At 32.4% G+C, this 22,553-nt stretch overlaps 2 protein-coding genes across 2 annotated transcripts; both read right to left on the bottom strand.

The window, feature by feature from the left end:
* Positions 1-5,667: 5,667 nt before the first annotated feature.
* On the bottom strand, positions 5,668-6,706 carry LOC145610553 (transcription repressor OFP6-like). Its single transcript, XM_081665870.1, has one exon. It carries the CDS (start codon positions 6,646-6,648, stop codon positions 6,043-6,045), a length of 606 nt encoding a protein of 201 aa, XP_081521996.1. The 5' UTR covers positions 6,649-6,706; the 3' UTR covers positions 5,668-6,042.
* Positions 6,707-9,370: 2,664 nt separating this feature from the next.
* On the bottom strand, positions 9,371-18,307 carry LOC145623725 (uncharacterized). The gene is made up of 13 exons (XM_081676585.1): positions 18,105-18,307; positions 17,837-17,938; positions 17,468-17,541; positions 17,315-17,386; positions 17,197-17,225; positions 16,127-16,177; positions 15,216-15,266; positions 14,437-14,496; positions 14,255-14,337; positions 12,996-13,140; positions 12,065-12,115; positions 11,353-11,457; positions 9,371-9,760 (listed from the first exon to the last, which is right to left on the bottom strand). Exons 1-13 carry the CDS (start codon positions 18,176-18,178, stop codon positions 9,629-9,631), a joined length of 1,029 nt encoding a protein of 342 aa, XP_081532711.1. The 5' UTR covers positions 18,179-18,307; the 3' UTR covers positions 9,371-9,628.
* Between the last annotated feature and the right edge of the window lie 4,246 nt (positions 18,308-22,553).

Raw genomic sequence — 22,553 nt, 5'->3', positions numbered from 1 at the left:
TTCTTAGTCATGTTAGGCCATCTCATGTTGTGCTTTTTCATGTTGGGTCGTGTCATGTCATGTCATGACTTGACCCTCCCAACGCCGTTTTTTACACAACCCCTCCCCAACGCCAAAGTAGACTCAAACTTCTTGTACCCTTTTAGAGTTGCCATAACTTTTTCTATTCCATTGTTAGTCAAACACATATTTTGCCCAGCCAAATGCTACCCTTGTGCCTTGTCTCACAAAAATTGGTTCCTGAACAATTATTTGTTCACATTTGAATATTAATATCATTATTCATTAATACAGGGCATATATTATAAATCAATGATAATTGATATTAGTAAGGTTAGGCATCTTATTATTGACAAGTTTTAATTTGCAATAAAGATATTCATACATCATGATATAATAGCTTAGTCTAGATTTTCTCTTCAAAAGAACAACCAATGATATTAACTTTCCACTATTCAATTCCAACAATCCAGCTGGCCTGGCTAGCTCCTATCTAATCCACCATCATAGTGGAGTTCATCAGGCAGCAAAACATTATTATTCCACAACTTAAAAAGAGTCCTGCCTTCACATAATACTTTTAAGCAATGTAACCCCATACATTGATCTTTCATGGCCCAAATTGTCAGATTGGTTTATCAAAAGATTGTATGCTGGAATGGTGTAAAAATTTGTCTCTATTGACATTTTGTTATTGAGTAATGTACACATTACATAACTCCCGTTTTAAAATAATTGCACCATTTTGAGTTTTGATAATATATATCTGTTCTAAATAAATCATCTTTTTCTACCGACATATATAAATATATGTATAGAAACAAATACTCCATGTCATTATATAAATGGCCTAAATGTTATTGGTTTGTCTCAATAATGTATATCTTCAAAGCATCAAATTCTTATACTGTAACTTTTATGAATTTATCTTATTTCTTAATACAAGAGATTAATTATAGACATTAATAGTTAAAGTTCTGTATTGACAAACAGAAAAGTCAAAATGGTGCAATTATTTTGAATTAGAGGAAGTACAAAACATTCACACTGTCACAACGAACGTTATCGAAACTAACTAAACTCAACAATAACAATGTTTTAGACTAGGTCACTAAGAATCTCACATTAAGGGCAAGGCTCAACAACTCCTTAAAAATCATAACAGATAAAAATTACTCATAAAAACAGAGGGAGTTGTGACAATATCTTAGGCATTATATAAATTGATATATTGTTATATGATGAGCTATGAAGTGTGTATTTTTTTACAAACAAGGTCTTGCAGTTACTGCAATAAACTTCAATATTGTACTTCACTGGAAAAACAATGCACCATTTTTTTACCTGAAAAACATGCATGACCTCAACCAATGTAAAAAATATTTTGCCAACTTTTTAGCTAAAAGAGCCATGAATGTACAAAAGATGTAATGTTGACGATCTCTAATCTCTATAAATTACTGGAGTCACAAATGAACAAAAGATGTAATGTTGATGATCTCTAATCTCTACAAATTACCTTTGATTTCAGTTTTTCCACTTGATGTGCCCTTAGCTTGTTTTACATCATTTTTTGTTTTCAGTTTCTTTTTTTTTTAAAAAAAAAACCAAAAACAGAAAACAAGAAAAATGTGTTTCCACTTTTTCGTTGTTGTCAGTTTTCAAAATTATCATGATTTTAATAAGTTTAATTAATTTTTGATTTATTATGCGACAAATATCATATACTTTTAAAAAAAACAAAAAACCAAAAAATAGAAAAACATAGCAATGCCAAACAAACCCAAATTCAATTCATAATTATTAATTTGAAAAATTTGTAATCAATCATGTTTTATTTATTTTTTTTTTTTTTTGAAAGAAATATGTATTTATGAATTGAAAAATAATAATCATGTTTTTATGTTCAAAAAGAGTAACATGGAGAAGTCAAGATAATATACAATATTATACATTGAGATGGGTAACAAAAACCCATTTTAAAATGTTGAGTTAATGTTGCAAATTATTACTTCTATATGTCATTGAAAAAGTTGTATCTAGTAAATACTTGTTAGTTGTGAACATAATTAGAAATGACATCTTATTCAGTATGATCGATAGCCATTAGCCAAATGTCATGGTGAAGCCTGTCTAGTCGTGAGGCAGCACTTTGACGGGCAACATACTAGCTATATCACATCATCAATGGTAGTTATTGAACTAAACTATCTAATAAATTTTTCTAATTTTTAAGAAATTGTAAAAATTTAGTGTTCCTTATTATTATTACTAATTTTTCTTTAATTCAATGATAAAAACGTGAAAACAAGTTATCTTTATTTGCACAAAGAATCATTTAACTAGGAGATGATCGATAATAACTTCCACCTAACGATCAAAGGTTTGAGGTTTGATTCTCATCACCTTCAATCCCCTATAATACCTCGTGATTAAATATTATTATAAGATAACCGACATTGTTTCTACTACTCTTTCTAAATGTTTTCTTTTATTTGGAATTTGGAAATTGTGATGGGATGATCTCCTTAAATTCATATACGTAGTATTACATTATTATACCTTTCGGAGCAATGCAAGTAGACTACCAAATTATTAATAATGGAAAGATTTTTACATGCATCTAAATATACTTAGAGAAAAGTACACCCGAGTGTATATAAAAATTAAAGAGTATCAATATCATTAAGATCTTGTTCTCCTGATAAAGAAAAAGAAAACAAAACACAGCATCAACTTGGGGTTGATAGACTACACACTTTACTTAAGAAAAGAAGCTTTTTTAAAACTATTGATAGAAAATGACCAATTGGGTTAGAGCGTGCAATACCACGAGACTTAAGCAATGATAGTTTTCAACTTTTTTTTGTTATTCAACTCTTTGATTATCTGACATTTTACTGCCATCTTAATATCATTATATTGCACACACACAGCAATCTAATGGCAAGCACTGGAGCTCGATCGATTAGGGCATGTTTTTTTCAATAAGTGGTAGTGAGAAACTATATTAACTTTTCAGCTACTTTTTGTATTTCTTTTTTCTCTTAAAAGTATAAAGTAAATATAAATGGCATGTTGTATTTATCGGGCTTGTTAGTGATCCTAATTGACATAGGGCACTGAAATCAGCTGAACTGAACTGAACTGAAATGAATATTTTATAAGAGAAGGAAATTAGGAGCTAAACTGAGCTGAACTGAACTGAAAATAAACGTATGAGAACAGGCCCATAATCCGAATAAATAAACATAGTTTTGTAAAGTTACATAGGGATAGAGTTACATAGACGTTAGTCCCATACAATTGTGATAGGGATAGAGTTACATATACGCTATTTCTATACAATTGTGATACGAATAGAGTTACATAGAGTCCACCAAAAAAAAAATATACGCTTTTCCCATACAATTATGAATCATCTACTTCGTATTCCATGCTATTTTTAATAATATGAACGCTGATTCAATTCAAATACTAGTATCTTTTACTTCCAAGCATTATTTTAAATATGAAAGAACCTCCTACCCAAATAAATCCATGCACAAAAATACTCTTCTCAATTTTAACAAACATGGATGATTTTTATGATTTATATTAATTGTCATTCAAAATATCAATTCCCTATTACTCTAGCTTGATGTTGGTGTATGTGCAAGCAATATTGTTCGTCGTTAGTTAATATGAAACGGAAACATTGAGTTTTCAAATAAATTGCGGAATGTATAGAATTAATATGAAATGGAGAGATCGAATTTAATCAATATGTATTTCAATGGAGACAAGCAAAATATTAAAATTGTTGTGCACTTGTACTTGTGTCCTTAAAGACCCTACAACATTGACTGTAGATTGAAACCTCATTAACTGACTTATCACCAAGTTATCTCCATCCAAATGCAACATGCATACATGACATCCTCATTAATTGGAATTTATGGTTTCTACTTCTAATGCAAGTTATGCAACATTTGGTGAACAATATCCCAGATACCTGTAACTTTTTATTTGAAAATTAATTATTTCAGAGCCTTAAGTTTACTCCTTTCTTATCAATTTACAAACAACTCAAATCCAAATTTTGTGTTTTCATACCCTTCAATTTTCAAGGGGAGATAACTAAACTGTTTTCATTCATATAGCAATGAGCTACTGAAATTTATGAAAATTAAACTAAGGGCTTGTTTGATTCTTATATATAGTTTTTAGTCTAACTTATTTACTGATTTTTAACTTGTTATCACAGTCAAGTATAAATGGTAAAGCATTCATATCTATCTTTACAATTCATTCACCAATCTACACTAATGGTATAGTACATTAGTACGTATAGGTAAGCCATTAACTACATTATCTATGAATACTCTATATGATTTTTGACCTCGCGTTACAAACACCATCTATCATGGCGTACAATATAGTTATTTTTTTAGGGAACAATATGGAGTAGTCATATTTGACACATACATAAATGATGCATAGATCACACGAGATTAATTATAACTCCGGAGTCTTATCTTTATTTTTTTTTATAGAGGACAGAGCGGTCATATTTGACACACTCATGACTGATGCATCACACAAGATTAAGAACAACTCTATAGTTGATAGTTACACATACCATTGTAATAAGTTCTTGCTTTCTTCATCATTTATCATAACTGACAGAAATAATAAAAACATTAAGCCGACCTAGGGTTCTAAATTTTTATCCATTGTTTCACAAAATTAAGACAACTAGGAGCTGAAAATAATCATAACATTAGACAATACTGTTTTATGAAAAAAAAAAAAAAAAACAAAAAAAAAAACAAAAGACAACTAGTAAAAGATTCTAGGGAGAAGAGCAAAGTTTGAAATAAGCAAAAATAAAATTAAATGAGCATTAAAACGAGCTCAATTGAAGCAGACCCATTATCATACCACTTCTTTCAATTGAATATTGATACTTTTTTTTTTTTTTTGAAGGATTGAATATTGATACTTCTCCTATGTAAACTCTACAAGACTACAATTATTATTCTGTTCCAAATCCCTATGTCTTTATTTCATCAATTTTATGTTATAAGTCTTAACTATACTTTAACCTTCTGCTTTTTTTTGGCTTTATTATTACTCAAGGCTCCAACTTTTTTTTATTTACTTATTAAAAAAATAATAAAAAATCTCAAGGCTCTTTGGGGACCCATAGCCTATCTTTTAGAAAAGATTTTTTTTTTATTTATTTTTAATTTAGAAAAGGTTATGTAAAAGAGAATGAAATACCACTTTTGACCAAAAATCAGTGGACCATTTTATAAAGATTTTATCAAGGACCTACAAATATTGAAATACTACAACGAAGATACACTTGTCTCTTCCAAGGATTGCACTTAAACATACCAATTAAAATGTGATAATGTAAAAAAATAAATAGAAACATAAAAAATTAATAATACAAATAAAATAAAATGGTGAAAAAAGACAAATTATGGATTTGAGTACAGTACGTTTGAATGATACATACACCTAAAAATGGGAGATTACAAATCCCAAGTCCTAGAATAGAATTTTAAATCTTCCCTTCAAGAATTGGCAAAAGAACATACACTATATTATTGTGTTATAGAAAAATTAAACATATATATATATATATACGCATAAATTAAAAATTAAAAAAATACTACAAATAGTAAAATCCGTTTGATTTCATACCAAATGGTAAAACATCTTTACAATTACTAGTCACATCACAAAATGACATGATCATGACTTACAATCCAACCAAGTTAGAAAGATCTTATATATGTTGCCTCAAAAAAGGAGGAATATTTAAGATCATACCTACAACCTAACACCTAATAATAATGCACTACTACTATTAATCCATCCTACTCATACTAATTAATAACAACACCAAAACATGATTACAAATGCTAACCAAATCAACTAAAAATCCAAGTAAAATTCTAGGACCCATAGCCATCACTCACTCTAGTCGTAAACAAGACAGAGTTTCAGATGTACGCAATCTTAATTATCCCTGCTGCTAATTGCGGCTACTTAAATCTCATAGGATTTAGGGCGAACGAAGAACCGAGGGGAAGAATGATCAGGCCTCCCATTGAAGAAGAAACTATTCCAAATCTCGGTAAAAACCCGGATTATAGTCCCATGAAGAGAAGGAGAATTCAACTGCAAGAAACAGTTTAAAAGCTCCTTAAGATCATTTTTAGTATAAATTTGATTCTCCATTATCATTTGTAACATAGATTGCCTGAAATCCAAATAAGGGTCACTCGAATCCTTCTCAACAGCCACTGATTTAGTCCCAACACGGCCGTACCCATCAACTGATGAGGACGGCTGTGAAGAGGACGAGGAGGAGGTGGTGGTGTCCAAGTAAGGAGAAAAAGTAGTGGAGTTAATAGTCGGATAATAACACTCATAAGGGGAGGATGAAGAGAAGTTTCTAGTAGTTTTATCCCAAGTAGTGTTAGTACTAGAAGTTGAGGAAGAGTATGAATAATTTTGGTATTTTTGGTATTTGGGTGTTTTTGATGATTTTGGTTTAGGGCTAAAAATTGAAGAAAGTTTTAGCTTTCTACAATTACAGCCTAAGTCTACTGGGACTGAGTTTAGGAGAACTTTTCTTTTGTTTGAGGACATTTTTTTAGAGAGAGAAAATAGAGAGAGAAAGAGGGGTGACTGAAATTTTTTGGTTGAATTTGTGGGAGAGACGTATAGGTTGTGTTCATGTGAATGAGTTTATATGTATGTATGTTAGGAAATCTAGGATGACATGTGGGTGTTTGAAGTTGAAGGTGACAGCCATCCTACTATGGTTATAGTATGGGGACCCAATGAGTAATTAAGGATCCGTGTGGTGCATTTATCTTATTAATTAATTACAATGGGTTGAATGACATCATATAAAATCTAGGCATCATTTGATATAATAGTATGTCAAACTTTTGAATAGTTTATGGAAGGGAGTTCAAGTTCAATTGGATCATTTATCTTACAACAAAGGTGGAGCTTTTTAATGTTCAAGGCGATCGTAAAAAAAAATGTTAAAATGCATAGTTAGTACCTGTTCTGATTGATTAAACTGAGTTGAATTGAACTGAACTTATTGAAACTAAACTGAACTGAATATTTTATGAGAGAAGGAAATTAAGAGCTGAACTGAACTTATTAGAATTGAATTGAGTTGAACTGAAAATAATCTGAAGAGCACAGGCCCTTAGTTGTGTTTAGTTAGGGCATGTTCACATTTGCTGACTGATTGGAGCTGAACTGAAATTAAGTAATTGTGAACAGGCCCTTAGTCTGTTGTATGATATGATGTGTTGTAACATTATTGCATAAACTGTGAATGTCAGCTAATTTAATTGGTTAAAAGTCTTATGGTAATATTCAAGATTTTTTAAAACCAAATCACGTCTAAATCAGTGTCCATACATTATCACATAAACTATCCATAATATATGGACTAATGGAGTATATAAGTGTTAGATATGGAGTATACTACTTATGAAAAGGACTTTTGTGAATTTTATTAAAGTATATTAGAAACCAAACCCGTGAAATTTCCATGCAAAAACAAACCCTTTTGAAAAAGTTTTGGTAGAAAGTAATCAAAGTATAATGGATTAAAGAAAAAGTCATGATAAACTTTCGTATTCGTATACATCTTTAATTAATCGTCTCTATTAAAATTAAAATTTATAGATATAAAATTGTAACACAATTGATGCATCTTTAGTTCAATGTCCAACAAATAAAGCACGTAGAAAAGAACTTCATGTGCTTTAATTAATGCCTTAATTAAATTTACTTGCTTTAATTACATAGACTTTTTAATCTCATCTCTAAATTATACAGCTATTAACCTTTCGAGTTTTAGATCTTATTGTATAATGTAGTGGCAGTAATTTATTCTCCTACTTGATTATTTAAACATTATATTATTAAACAATATAATTAGCATAAAATCTTCCCTGACAAAATTTCAGATTTAGAAAAATTAAACCAAGGAATTAAATTATATTATAAAGAAGGTACTAATTAGGTAAACTACAGGTTAATATAATAATTCTTGTCTGCAAACAGAGTTTGTACTCTACTACAGGAATCATTCAGAATTTTTAATAATGCATTAAACAGAATATAATTATGATTTATGTTTCTTGAAACTACTAAGTAACTTCATTAATAACAAGACATGCTTGTATTATCTAAAATATATGTAGAAAAAAGACAAAGTACTTAAAAGTTAAGAGTGGTTTACGAATGATTTAAGAAGGTGCTAATGCTTGCCCCCAGTATACTTTAGAATAAAGTACTGTAATAGGTAGCTAGACATAAATTGCATATACATTAATGTCCATATCACTAAAAATTAAATTTGATTTTGGATTTGAAGTTATCTATGTCCCACAATATTCACTCAATTTGTAACATGTGATTGTCTTACCTCAAAGACTTAAAATGCTTTGGTAGAATTTCAGTCGTATAGATTGGATTCAGTTCGAGTCATATAGATCGTTTTTTGGGTTAATTATGATAGATGTGCAAATCAATCTAGTTTTGTGTACGGCCATTTGGGAATTCTATCAGGCATGATATGGTTATGTACGTTGGTATTATCCGAGTTTTGGTGTAGGTTTGAATGAAAGAGGGTGCACATAGTATTTCGATACCGTGATCCACAAATGACTCTAGACTATGGTCCATAACTAATAAGAAGGCTATATACGTACGTTGGTAGTTATATGAGAAGCGCTAACTAGTAACTACCAACCTAGGATCCTCTTTGTATGGCCAGACAAAACTGTAAGTAGACTTCGACATTGCTGGGCCTTAGTTGAGGGAAAAAACTCCAGCAGTCAAGACAAATATATAGACTGATTGACATGCTATGTATTAGTGACAAAATACAACCTTTAACTGCTAAACTACCAAACAATTCATGTTGTCTTCTTATGAATTATGTATGATTAGCAGATTTCACTAAAAAAATAAAAAAAAATTCAGCCGACATCCTAATATTTTGAGGTAGTTCACAAGACATCTCCAACGATTTAAGTATTCAAGCATGAAACAGATGGCTACTTGGCCGTAATGTCTAATTAACAATCAGTTTAAGGGTTGGACTAGCAATATGATCAAGGAAAGAATTAGCAAACCTGCATATAGTACTCTGCAGCAGCTGTTTGCATTTCGTTTACACGTATGATGAGGCCTCACTGTAGTCCGTAGACACGGCTGGCTGCTGAAATCCTTCAGAAAATGAAACAGACTATTGTAATGAAAATGCTGAAAAGATAAAAAAAAATTCTGTAAACTTCCAAACTATTTTTTTTTATTTGCATAGACTGTTCAAATCGAAGTGATATTTGATCAATATCTCAGAAATACAGGGACCTAAGGATAGAGCAATTCATTATTTCATTATGTACACAGGTGTAGCAGCAAACGAAACATACATATGACAAACTTGTATCACTTAAGCCATTACAGAATCTATATCCAGTCAACTTTCAGAAGAAGTGCGGTGAATATAGTAAAAGAAGTAGGAACCAGGAAGGTAACATTCTCTTCATTGTTTACTCATCAAATGGAGAGCCAGACGACGGTATAGTGTTTACAAATGTTTCTTGATCAAGCCAGCTACATGCTGGGCAACCCAAGTGGAACCAGCCACGGTGCAACTAAAAGCATGGTCGTGACCCTCTTTTTCAATTGACAAAGAAACATCAGGAACTTGTTTGGAAATCTGTAATAAGTGCAGAAGAAAACAGAGGAGTTAGAAAAAAATTGCCCAACAGACAAAGAAACATAAGAAATTTGTTCGGAATATTCACATCATTGTCTGTTTATTTATCATCTGTCATCACATAGGACATTATTTGTCTCATATATCTAACAGAATATTGGACCTTCTAAGCAAATACTAAGTATGAAACGTTGCAAACTTCCAGTTTTGACTAGAATTTAAAACTGTGACAGTTTAACTTTGCAGAGAGATCAAAGTCTATTTTGCTCCACCTTACAGAGCTCTTTCTGGTAAACAATAAGCTCAATTGTCAGATACTAAACTTCTTCATTTCGTCTCAAGTACCAGCATTATATACCTGACACCCTATATAGGCACAGTCACTTGGGCACTTCAACTTCAGTCTGAGAAGGGAAATCTGAAACTTTCTCCGTTTCATAACATTTTGCCTGCTTGTCTTTAGTACAGATTTTAGAAAGAGGTAGAAAGAGAAAATAACAGAAACTTCACCTTAAAAAGCAAGTGCGCAAAAAATTTGGGACACCCAATACAGGCAAATGTACAAATATGGGATAGAGAGAGTAATTCTCTACCTACACTATATGCAAATAGAAAAGGATATTGTCCTTATCCATGGGCTACATGATAAATCGAATAATTCTAATTCTGTCGAGTATCCCCTTTTCTCAAGTTGAGGTAATATTAATGGAAGAACTCTGGATCCATAACCAAAGTTGACATTTGCATAGAACATTGAGCATCACAGAAGCAACTACTATCTTAAACTGAAATCGGCTTTTTGATTAAGTTAAGGTGTTAAACTGCTTTAAGAACAGACTTATTGATCAAAGGACACATTCTACAAGAACAAATAGAGATTAGAAAATATGACACCACAGTAAGAGAAATAGGAGAGATGATTCAATACATTCAAACAAATTTCCCTTGATCTAAATACTAACCAAAGCAATACGGATCTAAATCATACTGTACAATAACAAAACGGCTCAATTAACTATACAATACACACTCAGTTGTCAGATTTAAGCAGCAGACAGTAAGTAAGTTCTACATCAGCAGTTAATCATAAACAGACCCTGATATTGTTTGGGAAGGCTGCATATATCTTAACTTCCCTTATCCTAGAATGAGCAAAAGACAACTTCAGAGGATTTGGTGTGATGCCTATCTTGATGCATTTTGTCTTAAGCTCCCAACTGCCCAACTACATAGCTTTGACGGCATTTCCAAAGAAGTGAGAATGAGAATCCTAAGCTCAGCAGAAAAGATGTGTTCAACAACATTTGCATTCTGACATATACATATACCATACAGAATGCAATGACTGTCACAAACTGATTTAAGTTTATGGGCAGAAGCAACAAATTTTCGCCGAGTATATGCAGAGGCAGAAGCAACATTTTGGACGTGAATCAGGATGCAACCATTTATGCATCTGCTGATGAAATTTTATATAGACGCTAAATACGTAGTATGCAATTGCAATCAACAGGTACACAGCTAAGTGTTGAGGTGTAGCAGTATGGTTGAACAACTGAATATCTTAGAATGACTGGACTTGAATCACATACCTCTTCAAACAATGACAACGGACCCCAATGATCATCAATGCCAAATAAAAATGCTATTTGATTTGGCTTAGCTTTCAGGAAGTCCCAGTCCGGTGCTTCTGAAAACTGTTATAAAAGCAATCAGAATCAGCACTAATGATTTGTTTTCTATCCAATCATTACAAAGGGTAAGACACTTCATTCATTTTTTCCACACAACAGAAACTTTATTAGATTTAGTTAAAATTGAAGGGTAATGCAATATTGGCATATAACATTGCATTAATTATGCAATATAGCATATATTCTTATGTTGATTTGACAAACTAGAGCATATAATATTATGTTGTTGATGCAGAGTTACTGATATTTTGAAACAAGAAAATCAGTTTAATTTGCCTAATAAAACACATTTTTTAATGTACAACAAAGCTTTACATTCATTTACTACTCTTCCAATAGTATTCTAACCAATGAATTGTCTACAAATATACATTCTTGTTTATCGGCAGACTTGTTTTTCAGCAGCAAACTCTCAACATAGAGAAAGAAGATCTTCCTGAGAAATTGCAAACTATACAAGACACAATAGATCAAATTCAATTCTAGGAGGTTGTATTTCTCTTCCGACCAACCAAGTATTGCAAGGACATTCATAGCATCATATAAAACAAGAGAAAAAAAAACATATCAGAAGTATGCCTACAGACAAAATAATTAAACAAAAATTTACCTTCTCAAACTCTGTCTTTGCCATAAACAGCATATTCCGCATTGTGTGGTACTGCGTTTTTTAATATGAACAAACAATAAATAAGAATTCATTCATTTCAAAATGTATATAACTTGGCCAAATAAAAAAAAAAAAAGGAGGAAGATCCCTCAAATATGGCAAAATACAAAACAATAGAGTTCTCTTTTCTTAGCAAAAAGCATTCTTCAAGGGATGTGTTGAGTTCCAATTGTGAATATGATCAAGAAACCATTTAAGCTGCACAGAAGAACATAAATTTCTTGGTAGATGTACAGTCTAATTTATGAGCAAAGCCTTCATAAAACAGCCTCAAGCTCTCATGGTACTGTCCATGGGAACGGAGGGAGCAATTTATGACCATTAAATGTAAATATTGATTGATTGCTTAAGCAAGACTATAGGACCAAATATTCCTCCAAAAAAAACTATAGGACCAAATAAATTCTAGGTTGTAATGTAAATGAAAAGTAAGAGGAACATAATCCCACATATATAGATCTTAAGAAATTCTAGTTGACCAGACCACCCTATGCTGTTACAGCACATTATATGACCTGAAAAGGTTACAATTTTCTTTTATTTAAGTTTGGCTAATTTTTTTCTCTCAAAACTTGAGGATGGTGGATATGTTTTAACCAAAGTTAATTGGTTTTAGCAATGAGATGCAAATAAACAAATTGGATTACAATATATTTTGGTGGAGTTAATTAAAAAAAAAAAAAGGATAAAAGCATAAAACTAGTCAAGAAGTGAGTTCTTTTGTGTCTCATTTAACATGTTTAAATCTAAGCCGACACAATATTGCAGACCTTGGTTTTACAACATCTTGATGGAAACTTCTAGATCGACATCTATTCTTAACTTGTTATTGAAAAGCACAACCTTCTTATCCAGATTTTGGAAGTCTTACCTTCAACAAATGGGAGCAAGCAGCATCTATAGCAGCACCAGACCATGAATTGCCTAAAGTCGTCTTCACAATTAACCTTGATAAACTGGGGACAACGCCCAGCAGAGCTACTATAGAGCTTACCAATGCACATAGTACTGAAGACCTGGAAATTTGAACAAGAAAATGGACCATTCAACTAAGTTATGTAGGGTAAGGGGGGTGGACCGGTGGAGGGACAGCAGGATGCAGTAGGAGCAACAAGTCATGTAAAATCTCAATCTAGAAAAGAAGTTATAGATTGCCTCAGTTATGCAAGCCTCACATTGTACAAAGACAATGCAACTAATGCCCACCACAACAGGCAGCAGCAGGACTGGCCCTAAGACAGAACGATAGCTCTTGCAGATCTTAAACAGGAATTTTTTTTATTTTTTTTATCAATTCAGTTAGTGAAGCAACTCGATAGCCTAACCCCACCGGGGGGAGTTTTAATGGCGACTTAATATCTAAGTCTGACAAAGCATGGTTTTCTAGACATGACGCTCTTCACATTCAGCTAGCCAAGTGTATAAAGGCCTAAAGTGCCAAGGAACATAAGAGTAAACTAATGTGCTATGCAGAAAGCAAAGCACAGATCAACACTCATCCCTCATTTTTGTACAGACTAAACACAAATTTTGCATCTGAGAAGTTGATCCATGATGTGATAGTGAGGAATAAGCAGTTACGTCATAACAACTTAAACATCAAGAAGTAAAAGCAAATTTACAATTATATATACCACACCATGCCATTGCCAAACACCAAGCATATGGCCCCCACCTAAGGCGGGATTAAGGGTGTGCACTGTATGCAGAAAGAAGCTATTCCTGATGGACTCACAATAGGAAAGCCTACTAAATGTTTTATAAATACTCCATGAGTAACAATTGAAAGTCAGAGATGCATTCAAATTTGTTAATTCAGATGAAATATGAGGATATGAAGAATCAAAGGGCATAACACAAAGACAAAATCTGCACAATAGCTAACAATCAAATGTGTAAATATGTTAGAAAACTCCTAGACCAGAATCACAAGAAAGTGAACAAAAAAACTTTTTTTTTTTTTTTTTGGAGTCGTTTGACCGTCAGTAAAACAGTAACAACCCGGTATAAATACCATCAACACAAGAGCAATGCAGTAAATGTGTTTAAGCACCGTTTTAAGTTGTGTAAAGTTGCTAAAATTAAAATGCAACTCTTATCTTGATGTGGAGTGTAAAGATAAAAATTTACTCTGCTAGCTTCCTGATGGCAGTTTGCTTTGATGATTTGGAATTTAAAGCCAAGAAAGGGTATAGCCCAATGAAGTATATAACCTGGATAAATAGCATCCAGATTAATCAATTGAGAATAAGAAAGCAAAGGTATGAAAGTAAAAGTGTATGATGATTTCTCCAATATAGTTAACTGAACACCTTCTTTGAAGCTCTCTTAAACATTTCAGATGCTATATGAGATCCAATAGAGTGCCCAACCTTCAAAAGAACATATAAGTCAGATAGGATACTTCTGAAAGGATAGCTGATACAGGCCAATGAGATAACCATCCCCAAAAGCTAACTCGGAGGATAGAGAGTCCATAGACCTATATAAACCCCACATCAGCTTCCCCATATGACTGATATGGACTGAGTAGCATAACTTGCGATGGAACCGTATCAACAAGACAACAAGTATTGCTCAGATTTTTTAAAAGGCTTCCGTAGAACCACGCAAAAGTACTAAAATATACATTCATTACATATGTATTTCTACGACACTATTGACCAGTGATTGCTAGAGTATTTCACCAAGATTATAAGGTAATCAGAACAATGACAAGCAAATGGTGAAAAGAAAACTCAATATCTAGTATGTCAGAAAACAATAATATTCTGCTTTTTAACCAGAAGTGTGCATAATGTCAAAGCTAAAACAAAAACAAATTATTAATCAAACAATGGTCCCAAAAGCTAAGATAAGCATTCAAATATCATATGACAACCAATAATGTTCAAATATTATCACCAGGACTGTAGAATTACATGGGCTAAATGGATTTTTATTGCTTTTGGAACTGATGAGAACTGCCAAAATCCTAACATCAAGCACTTTGTGGATATTTTTCTTTTCAAGCCACAGGGAATTCAATTATTAAGTGATGCTTACTAATAAGAAATCCACAAAGATTAGATCTAAATGGAAGTTCACCCACCAGTATTATTGGAGCACTTTTATTTTGGAGTTCATGGGCAATAAAATCAATCTGCAGCAACAGAAACACAAAGCATCAATGATTCATCTTGCACCTTAAAACAGCTTTGCAAAGTAAATTAACTCTTTAACTCGACACAGAAACTTATTGTCCGTAACCACAAACCATGTGAAAGGCTTAATTAAGAAAAATTACATAATTACATGACAGGGGAAAGCTCCCCCTGCAGTCAATAATGCTCAACTACACTACTTTAGAGTTGTGACGTATGCAAAAAAAGCATAAAAAGAATTATACTTTCGATGTGTCAGAGCTTGATCATAAAAATTGGAAAAAAATATGTGGTTCTTTCTACTCGCCTAATTGGTGCTGATGACTTGAAAGTGTATTTATAAAGCAATAATAAAAAAAAAAAAAAAAATTAAATGATGGATTTTAGGCCTCAAATCCATTTTCAACTAAGCATAATAAAAAATTATCAACACAATCACAAATAAATTACAGTGCAAAACTCCCTCCCCTTCTCATTAGAAAATTCTCTAGTTCTTTATTAATATAGTGGTTTTAGCCGTTTTACAAAGTCAAAGCAAAGCTAACCACAGAGAAAACTCTCTAGTTCTTTATTAATATACTGGCTCCCACTCTTTCTCATAGTACCAGCAATTCCTCATTCCAGGAATAGGATAAAAACTGTATTCAGAATAGTACATAGGTTTAAACTGAATATGCAAAGCATGTATAGTTTTCTATTATAAAAGCCAAATTATCCTTCACATTGTAGTTTTAGCACAATGTACTCAGCTAGACAAGTTGAAATCCAAAATGAGATGTGTTAAATGGCCCCATTTCAGTGAACTGCCACCTTAATATAAAAGAATAGTAATGGAGTTTGCCAAACAAAAAAAGCTTACCTTGTGGTTAATTTGATCTTCCAGTGAGAATAAGCGTCCATGCTCCCAATCCTAGCACACAATCAAATGCGATAAGAGAGGCAGTCTCAACTCTGAAGCATTAAGTTATCCAAAAGAGAGGTGCCATGCCGAATTTTCATTCATTAATTTTACACATATACAAATATTATTATAACAAGCCAAGGAGAATCCTCACACCACTTCACAGCTTACTTTCTCCGAACAAGAAAAAATTAGCCAAAAAGTTATTTCTATCTTTTCTAAGAAAAAATTCAACTATGTAGCCTGATATTGAGGTAATTACAATGAGATAAACCCATGCATTAATACACATTTACAGTAAGGTAGCCTATTTGAAATAAAATTATTGGATAAAATTAAATGTTAACGTCCTCAATAAACTACCAAGAGTACCAACAACACTAGCAAAGATATTGGGAGGGGGGGTGTTTCTTGTTTTCTTCGCCTGCCTCCTTTCTTGTCTTTCTTCTTTCTCTTCTATCTTTCATTCCAAGATTCTTCTTCTTTGAAGATCCAATACCACCACTTTCTCCAATTGACCAACCTACTTTTCCCCCTTCTCAAGCTCACAATTTGAAACAATCATGGAGCTCGTTTTAAACTCTTCCATTAAATATCTCTCCATCATAGTCACCATCATCATCCCTCTACTGAGTACATAAACACATAGTTATATAGAATATAGGAGTTGAATGAATTGTCCAAAAAAGGAGACACGGCAGCTTTTTACACCAGATAGTTACAGAAAAATCGAGTATTGAGTAGCCCAAATGTTAAAATGCTAAGCCACTCACTCAAAATTTTCCATCATATAAAGAAATCCCATCATTAAACCACTACACTTCGTGTTTTAACAGAATCTATGTAGCTATTCATAGCCATTATAGGCGTATCATCATGCAATAACTATCATAACATGTAAGTAATCTTCATAACTTTTACTTAGAGCAAATAGCAATACAACTTCTCCAACAAGGATCAATTACATTATACAGAAAGCAGTTCACTACTCAGACGTAAGGTCTCAACACTCAACAGACAATAAGTACCTTATTTGTGTGGGATATGTGCCCAATAGCTGTGGATCAACACAACAGGAACAACTCCCTTGAGATATTTCAGGTCGAAAATAAATGGTTTAAAAAGAGAAGGGAGGCCAAATCATGCCTGTAATTGATGCTTTTCCACCAAGCTCCTCATACAATGACTCCACAAAATCATTGTAAAATGTAACAATACCTGAAATTAAACCACCTAAATCATTGTTTACCTACCCAACTTGAAGAATGAGTCACATAAAGAGAGAAAAGGCAACAAAACCTGGATTTCCAGGGATAAGCAAAACATGCATTGTGGGGTTTGGAGCCTGAATTTCCAGCAATTCTGTCATGTAACTGAATCCAAAATACATAACTATGTAAAAACCAATTTACACAAACACAAATTCCAACAAGAATAATGACAAGAACACAAAAATTAATTGCAATTAGAGTAAGGCAAAAACTAGTTGCAACCTGTGCGGGTGTATTGTATACAACACGATTAGTTGCCCAAACACGAGAGTAAAATAACACTTTTATGTGATCTTTAGCGACTAAAGACAGTTGTATAAAATACACCCGTCGTGTACAAGACCTATGTTCGGATTAGAATCACAGTATATATAACAAGCAATTGACAATCATTTACCCAGATACATTGCACATTCGAAACTTTGCAATTTTTGAATACTCAGAATTAACACTTCCAGCACCCATCTGTACCCACTTGCAATGTATGTTGTTCTTCAATCTGATACATTACAACAACTTGTACAAATTAGAATTGTATAGCTAATCAGTGAAGATCAAATAATTGGGTGTTTTTTTTTTTTCAATTACGCACTTCAATTCAACTAATTATTGATTACCCAATTCAAACACAAAGATAAGCAGAGAAAACTACAATGGAGAATTACCTGGAGAAGAATTGTGGGTGTTGGGTGTTAAAGAATGATCGAGCAATTGGAGAGCATAACAATAACCTGAACATGATCTAAGATGTTGTCATTTAAACTATACTTGTTTTTTCAACGAACTACTACAAGATTATAGTTGGGTCATTTCCAAATTCACCCAAAGAATGATGGGCTTTAGTCATTTGTTTGTTGACAATCTTGACATTCTCTTCACTGGTATAAGTTATGGGTCTCTTATAGTTCTTATAATGTTGGATTGTTCTCGGGTTTGGGATTTATGTGGGGGTGATTTTTTTTTTTTTTTTTGACAGGATATGTGGGGTTGATCTTGAGTAAGGATGGGAATTCTAAATGGATATCCGCAAATTCGATCCACCCGAAATAAATAAATGGACGAAAATCCGCATTAAATGGATGAAGGGCGGGTGACGGATGAAGCGGGTGACGGATTGGGTCGGATTCGGGTGGGGCTCCATTTCATCCGTCACCCGATCCGTCATCCGTTTATCACCCGATCCGCAGTCCATTCGTATATATATAAAAAAAATTCCCAATTTTCTTATATACTAGTATACTACACTATGTATGTACTGTATATTTCTAAAAAAAAAAAAAAAATTCTAAAAATTCTTTAATTTTATTTTAAAAAATATAGAACCTCCCTCAACTCCCAATTATGTAGTACCGAAATAAGTTCATGATTCCGTTCAAAAAAAAAAGTAAGTTCATGATTATTATTATTGCTATAGTTTGGAATAAAAATTTAATTAATGGTTTACTTTTTAAGTATAAAATTGGCTAAAAGTTTTTTTTTTTTTTATTCTAACGTATTAGATTTAGATTTTATAGTTAGAGTAGGATTATAATTATCACCCGTTAAGCATCCGATCCACCCGTTTCATCCGCGGATGACGGATGGATCGGATGCGGGTGATGGGTTTTGCGGGTGACGGGTGAATCGGGTGGAGCGGATGATTAATTCGGGTGGATGCGGGTGGAGCTCCATCCGACCCGAATCCGATCTGTTGCCATTCCTAATCTTGAGTTAGGATAAGTTAGATACTTTTAAGGAAAATTTGCAAGAAAAATTCTTTTATAATGAGTTGTTTGTAAGAAAGGATCTTATATAAAAATAAATGAATAAAAAAAATGTGGCAGTTTGGAGCCTTACTTCAAAAAACAATTGTGAGATGGGACCTTTTACAAAATCCAGTCATTGAAGCCTCAAAAACCACCTCCACCTCGTCGAAATTCCACCCTGACCCTTGTAAACCACCTCCACCTCACCTAAATCCCACACCGATCCCTGAAACCACCTCTACCTCACTCAAATCCCACACCGAACCCCTCGAAAACCATCTCCACCAAGCCGAAATCTCACCCCGACCCTCGAAAACCATCTCCACCTCACCAAAATTCTACACAAACCCCCGAAGACCACCTCCACCTCGCTGAAATCCCTCACTGACCTCCGAAAACCACCTCTGCCATGCCAAAATCCACCGAAAGATCCCATCTAACAACTTTTTTTTTTTTTGAGGTCCCATCTTACAGTATAGTTCCAATCCGTCACCTTTTTTTTAATATATAATGTCCTTTCTCACAAACAATTCAATTTAAAAGGTCCTCTCTTGCAAATTTTCCTAATTATAACATCAGGGTAATTTATGGAATCTTGTCTCATGAAAAAGCAAATTCATTAATTGAATAATGTGGATATTGAATTGTGTCTCCTCGATTATCATCCAACAATTGAGCTATATTGTTTGCTTAAGTTCGGTTTTGAATAGCTCTCTTTCACCAATTTGAAACATTACGAATTATTCCCTTCGTTTCGAATTAATCACAACGGCTGACATATATGTCAATACACAACTAAGGCCCTGTTCACATTTACTTAATATCAGTTCAGTTCAGATCCTAATTTCCCTCTTTCATAAAATATTCATTTCAGCTCAGTTTAGTTCAGTTCAGCTCCAATCAGTTTAGTTCAGTTCAGTTCAGTTCAGTTCAGCTCAATTCAGTAAATGTGAACGGTCCCTAAGTTGAATCATTATTATACTATACAAGACAACATTTGTTTTATGATTATACATCCTCTACTTATCTTTTAAATGCAACTCTGCTTATTACACCCGGCCTTATCAATGCATTATTTCAATCATTAATAATATCTTTTATTAATAATACATTAAAATTAAAAATGATATTAATAAAGTATAAACGAAGATGATTTTAACAAGATCACACATGATTATATTTAGTTTTAATTATAAATCAATTAAAGCTAGTCAAAGTGGAGTATATAAATAGTGTAAAAGTTAAAGTGTTGCATATAAAAGAAAAAAAAGGAAGTGTATTGGTAAAAATTATAGTCAAAGTAAGTATATAAATAATACAAAAGTGAAACGGTTACGTTTAATACGAAGTACAAGTAAATCTAAAAGACTAAAATAAACTCCAAAGCAGCTAAGTATTTCTTTTTAACAAAAAACATTATACAAAATTCTTCGAATACATTAGGTAGCCCTTCTACAAGCTAGTATATCGAGTAGTGATAGAGCACTACCAGGTATGGGCTCGTTAGGCCCATACCAGGGGTGAAAATGTAATTTCATGTATTACTTAGCTATGTTGTAAAAATGTAGTCTCTATCCTCTCAATAACAGTATATAAATTAAGAATAACAGTAAAAAAACCAATAATAATAGTACACAAACCAATAATAACAATACACAAATTAATAATAAATGAGCACCGACAAAAAATTATCGGCGTCAATTTCGACCGAACTCAGCGATTTCCAGCATAGAACTCACCGTTTTTAATGGCTAGAGCCATAAGTTTGTGTCTCTCGTTTTTGGGTTATTTTTTTGGGTGGTTTCCGGTGATTTTTTGTAATACCCCGTATTTTTATACGTATTTTATTTAAAGTATGTATTTTATAAAGTATTTAAATAGTTGTAATTATTTTAATTAAAGTATTTTAATTAATATTATTATTAAAGGAAAGTTTATTTAATTATTTTATTTAAAAGTTGGGGTTTTATTTTAGGAAAGTTTAATTTTCAACAAGTTTTATTAGGGAAGGAATTAGGAAAACCTAAAAGAGGAAAGTTTAGGGAAGAGGGTTAGTAGAGAAGGGGTATAAATATCCCACTTATGAGGCAAATCAAACTTTGCCCAGAGTGGAGAAAACCCAAGGTAAACTTCTCTCTCTCTCTCCTCCTTATTTTTCTTTCTTTTTCTTTTTCTTTTTCCCCTTCCCCTTATTTTTTTCGGCTGCCCTTCTCCCTCACCACCGCCGCCAGCAGACGACAGCTGGTGGTGGCTACCGTTCTTCCTCCTCTTTTTCCCCCTTTCTTTTTCGAACTATATATAATATAATATATATATATATATATATATAAACCCTAAGCTTTCTCGTTTTAATTTAATCTATTCTTGGATCTAAATATAAATTATGAGTTTGGGGGTTTAATTTTGATGTTTGATAATTGTAATTGTATGAATTAATTTTCAGATTTGGTTTTTTATTAAAAAGCCTCAATTTTTGAAACCCTAGGTTCTTGTTTCATGATTTATTGAAAGATTATGATGTATAATAGGGTAGGCCTTTGTTTTAAGTGTTTTAAAACCAAATTACAGAAAGTTTTAAGTATAATAAAGTGCTGAAATTTTATGTAGAACACTTAATTGGGTTTCTTGAAGAAATTTTAATTACCCATTAATTGGGACTTAATTTAGGTTGTTTTAAATATAATTTCAGTTTATTCTAATTAATTTATGAAGGGTTTTAAAATAATATATATTGCTGGAAATTTGTTTAGAGTGAATATTAATACTCTATTATGGATTTAATGTGTAGGAGACTTTGAAGTAAGCGATTTCTACGAGTTGTGGCAGTTTTAATAACGTACTCAAGGTACGTTCGCGTACTTAGCATATTTTGATGATGTAGAATCATGCTAGGTTTAATTTCAATCAATTACAAGTAGTATCATGCTAAGGTTTATGTATTGAATTGTGAATTATTGGTGTTGGTGATTGGATTGTGAAGCATGAATTATTTGTGATGGTTTATGGATTGGAAAATTATATTTTGGCATGATTATATGGACTACATATTTATTTATGGCATAATAGAGAGCATGTTTAATTAAACTAATTGTTTAATTATGTTTGGAATATTGAAAAGAAATTTTATTATGGTTCATATAATTTTTATTGATGCTTTAAGCATGAGAAAGGAGCTATATAAATGTCTATGTACACAAGGAGTAAATTGTATGTTGGTGCCTATGTGCACTTAAGGTGTTTTTAACACCGAGGGATAGGATTTTTGGCACTTTATGCGTTTAAGGTGTTTTTGACACTGAGGTAGAATTAAAAAGGGTTCAACATTAAATATTATGTGGTCACTAAATATTCAAGAATTAAATTGGTATG

Source organism: Chenopodium album, chromosome 3 (genome assembly GCF_948465745.1).
Source record: "Chenopodium album chromosome 3, dcCheAlbu1.1, whole genome shotgun sequence".
Taxonomy (NCBI): Eukaryota; Viridiplantae; Streptophyta; class Magnoliopsida; order Caryophyllales; family Amaranthaceae; genus Chenopodium; species Chenopodium album.
This window is presented reverse-complemented; position numbering and strand designations above follow the sequence as displayed.

Bases quoted from the DNA above. Each gene is read 5' to 3' on its own strand.
- LOC145623725 (XM_081676585.1), bottom strand. From the start codon at position 18,178: ATGTTCAGGTTATTGTTATGCTCTCCAATTGCTCGATCATTCTTTAAC. The intron at 12,116-12,995 runs GTAAGACTTCCA...TAAAAAACGCAG, and splicing joins CTTGCTCCCATTTGTTGAAG to TACCACACAATGCGGAATAT. The intron at 11,458-12,064 runs GTAAATTTTTGT...CTTTTATAACAG, and splicing joins CAAAGACAGAGTTTGAGAAG to TTTTCAGAAGCACCGGACTG.
- LOC145610553 (XM_081665870.1), bottom strand. From the start codon at position 6,648: ATGTCCTCAAACAAAAGAAAAGTTCTCCTAAACTCAGTCCCAGTAGAC.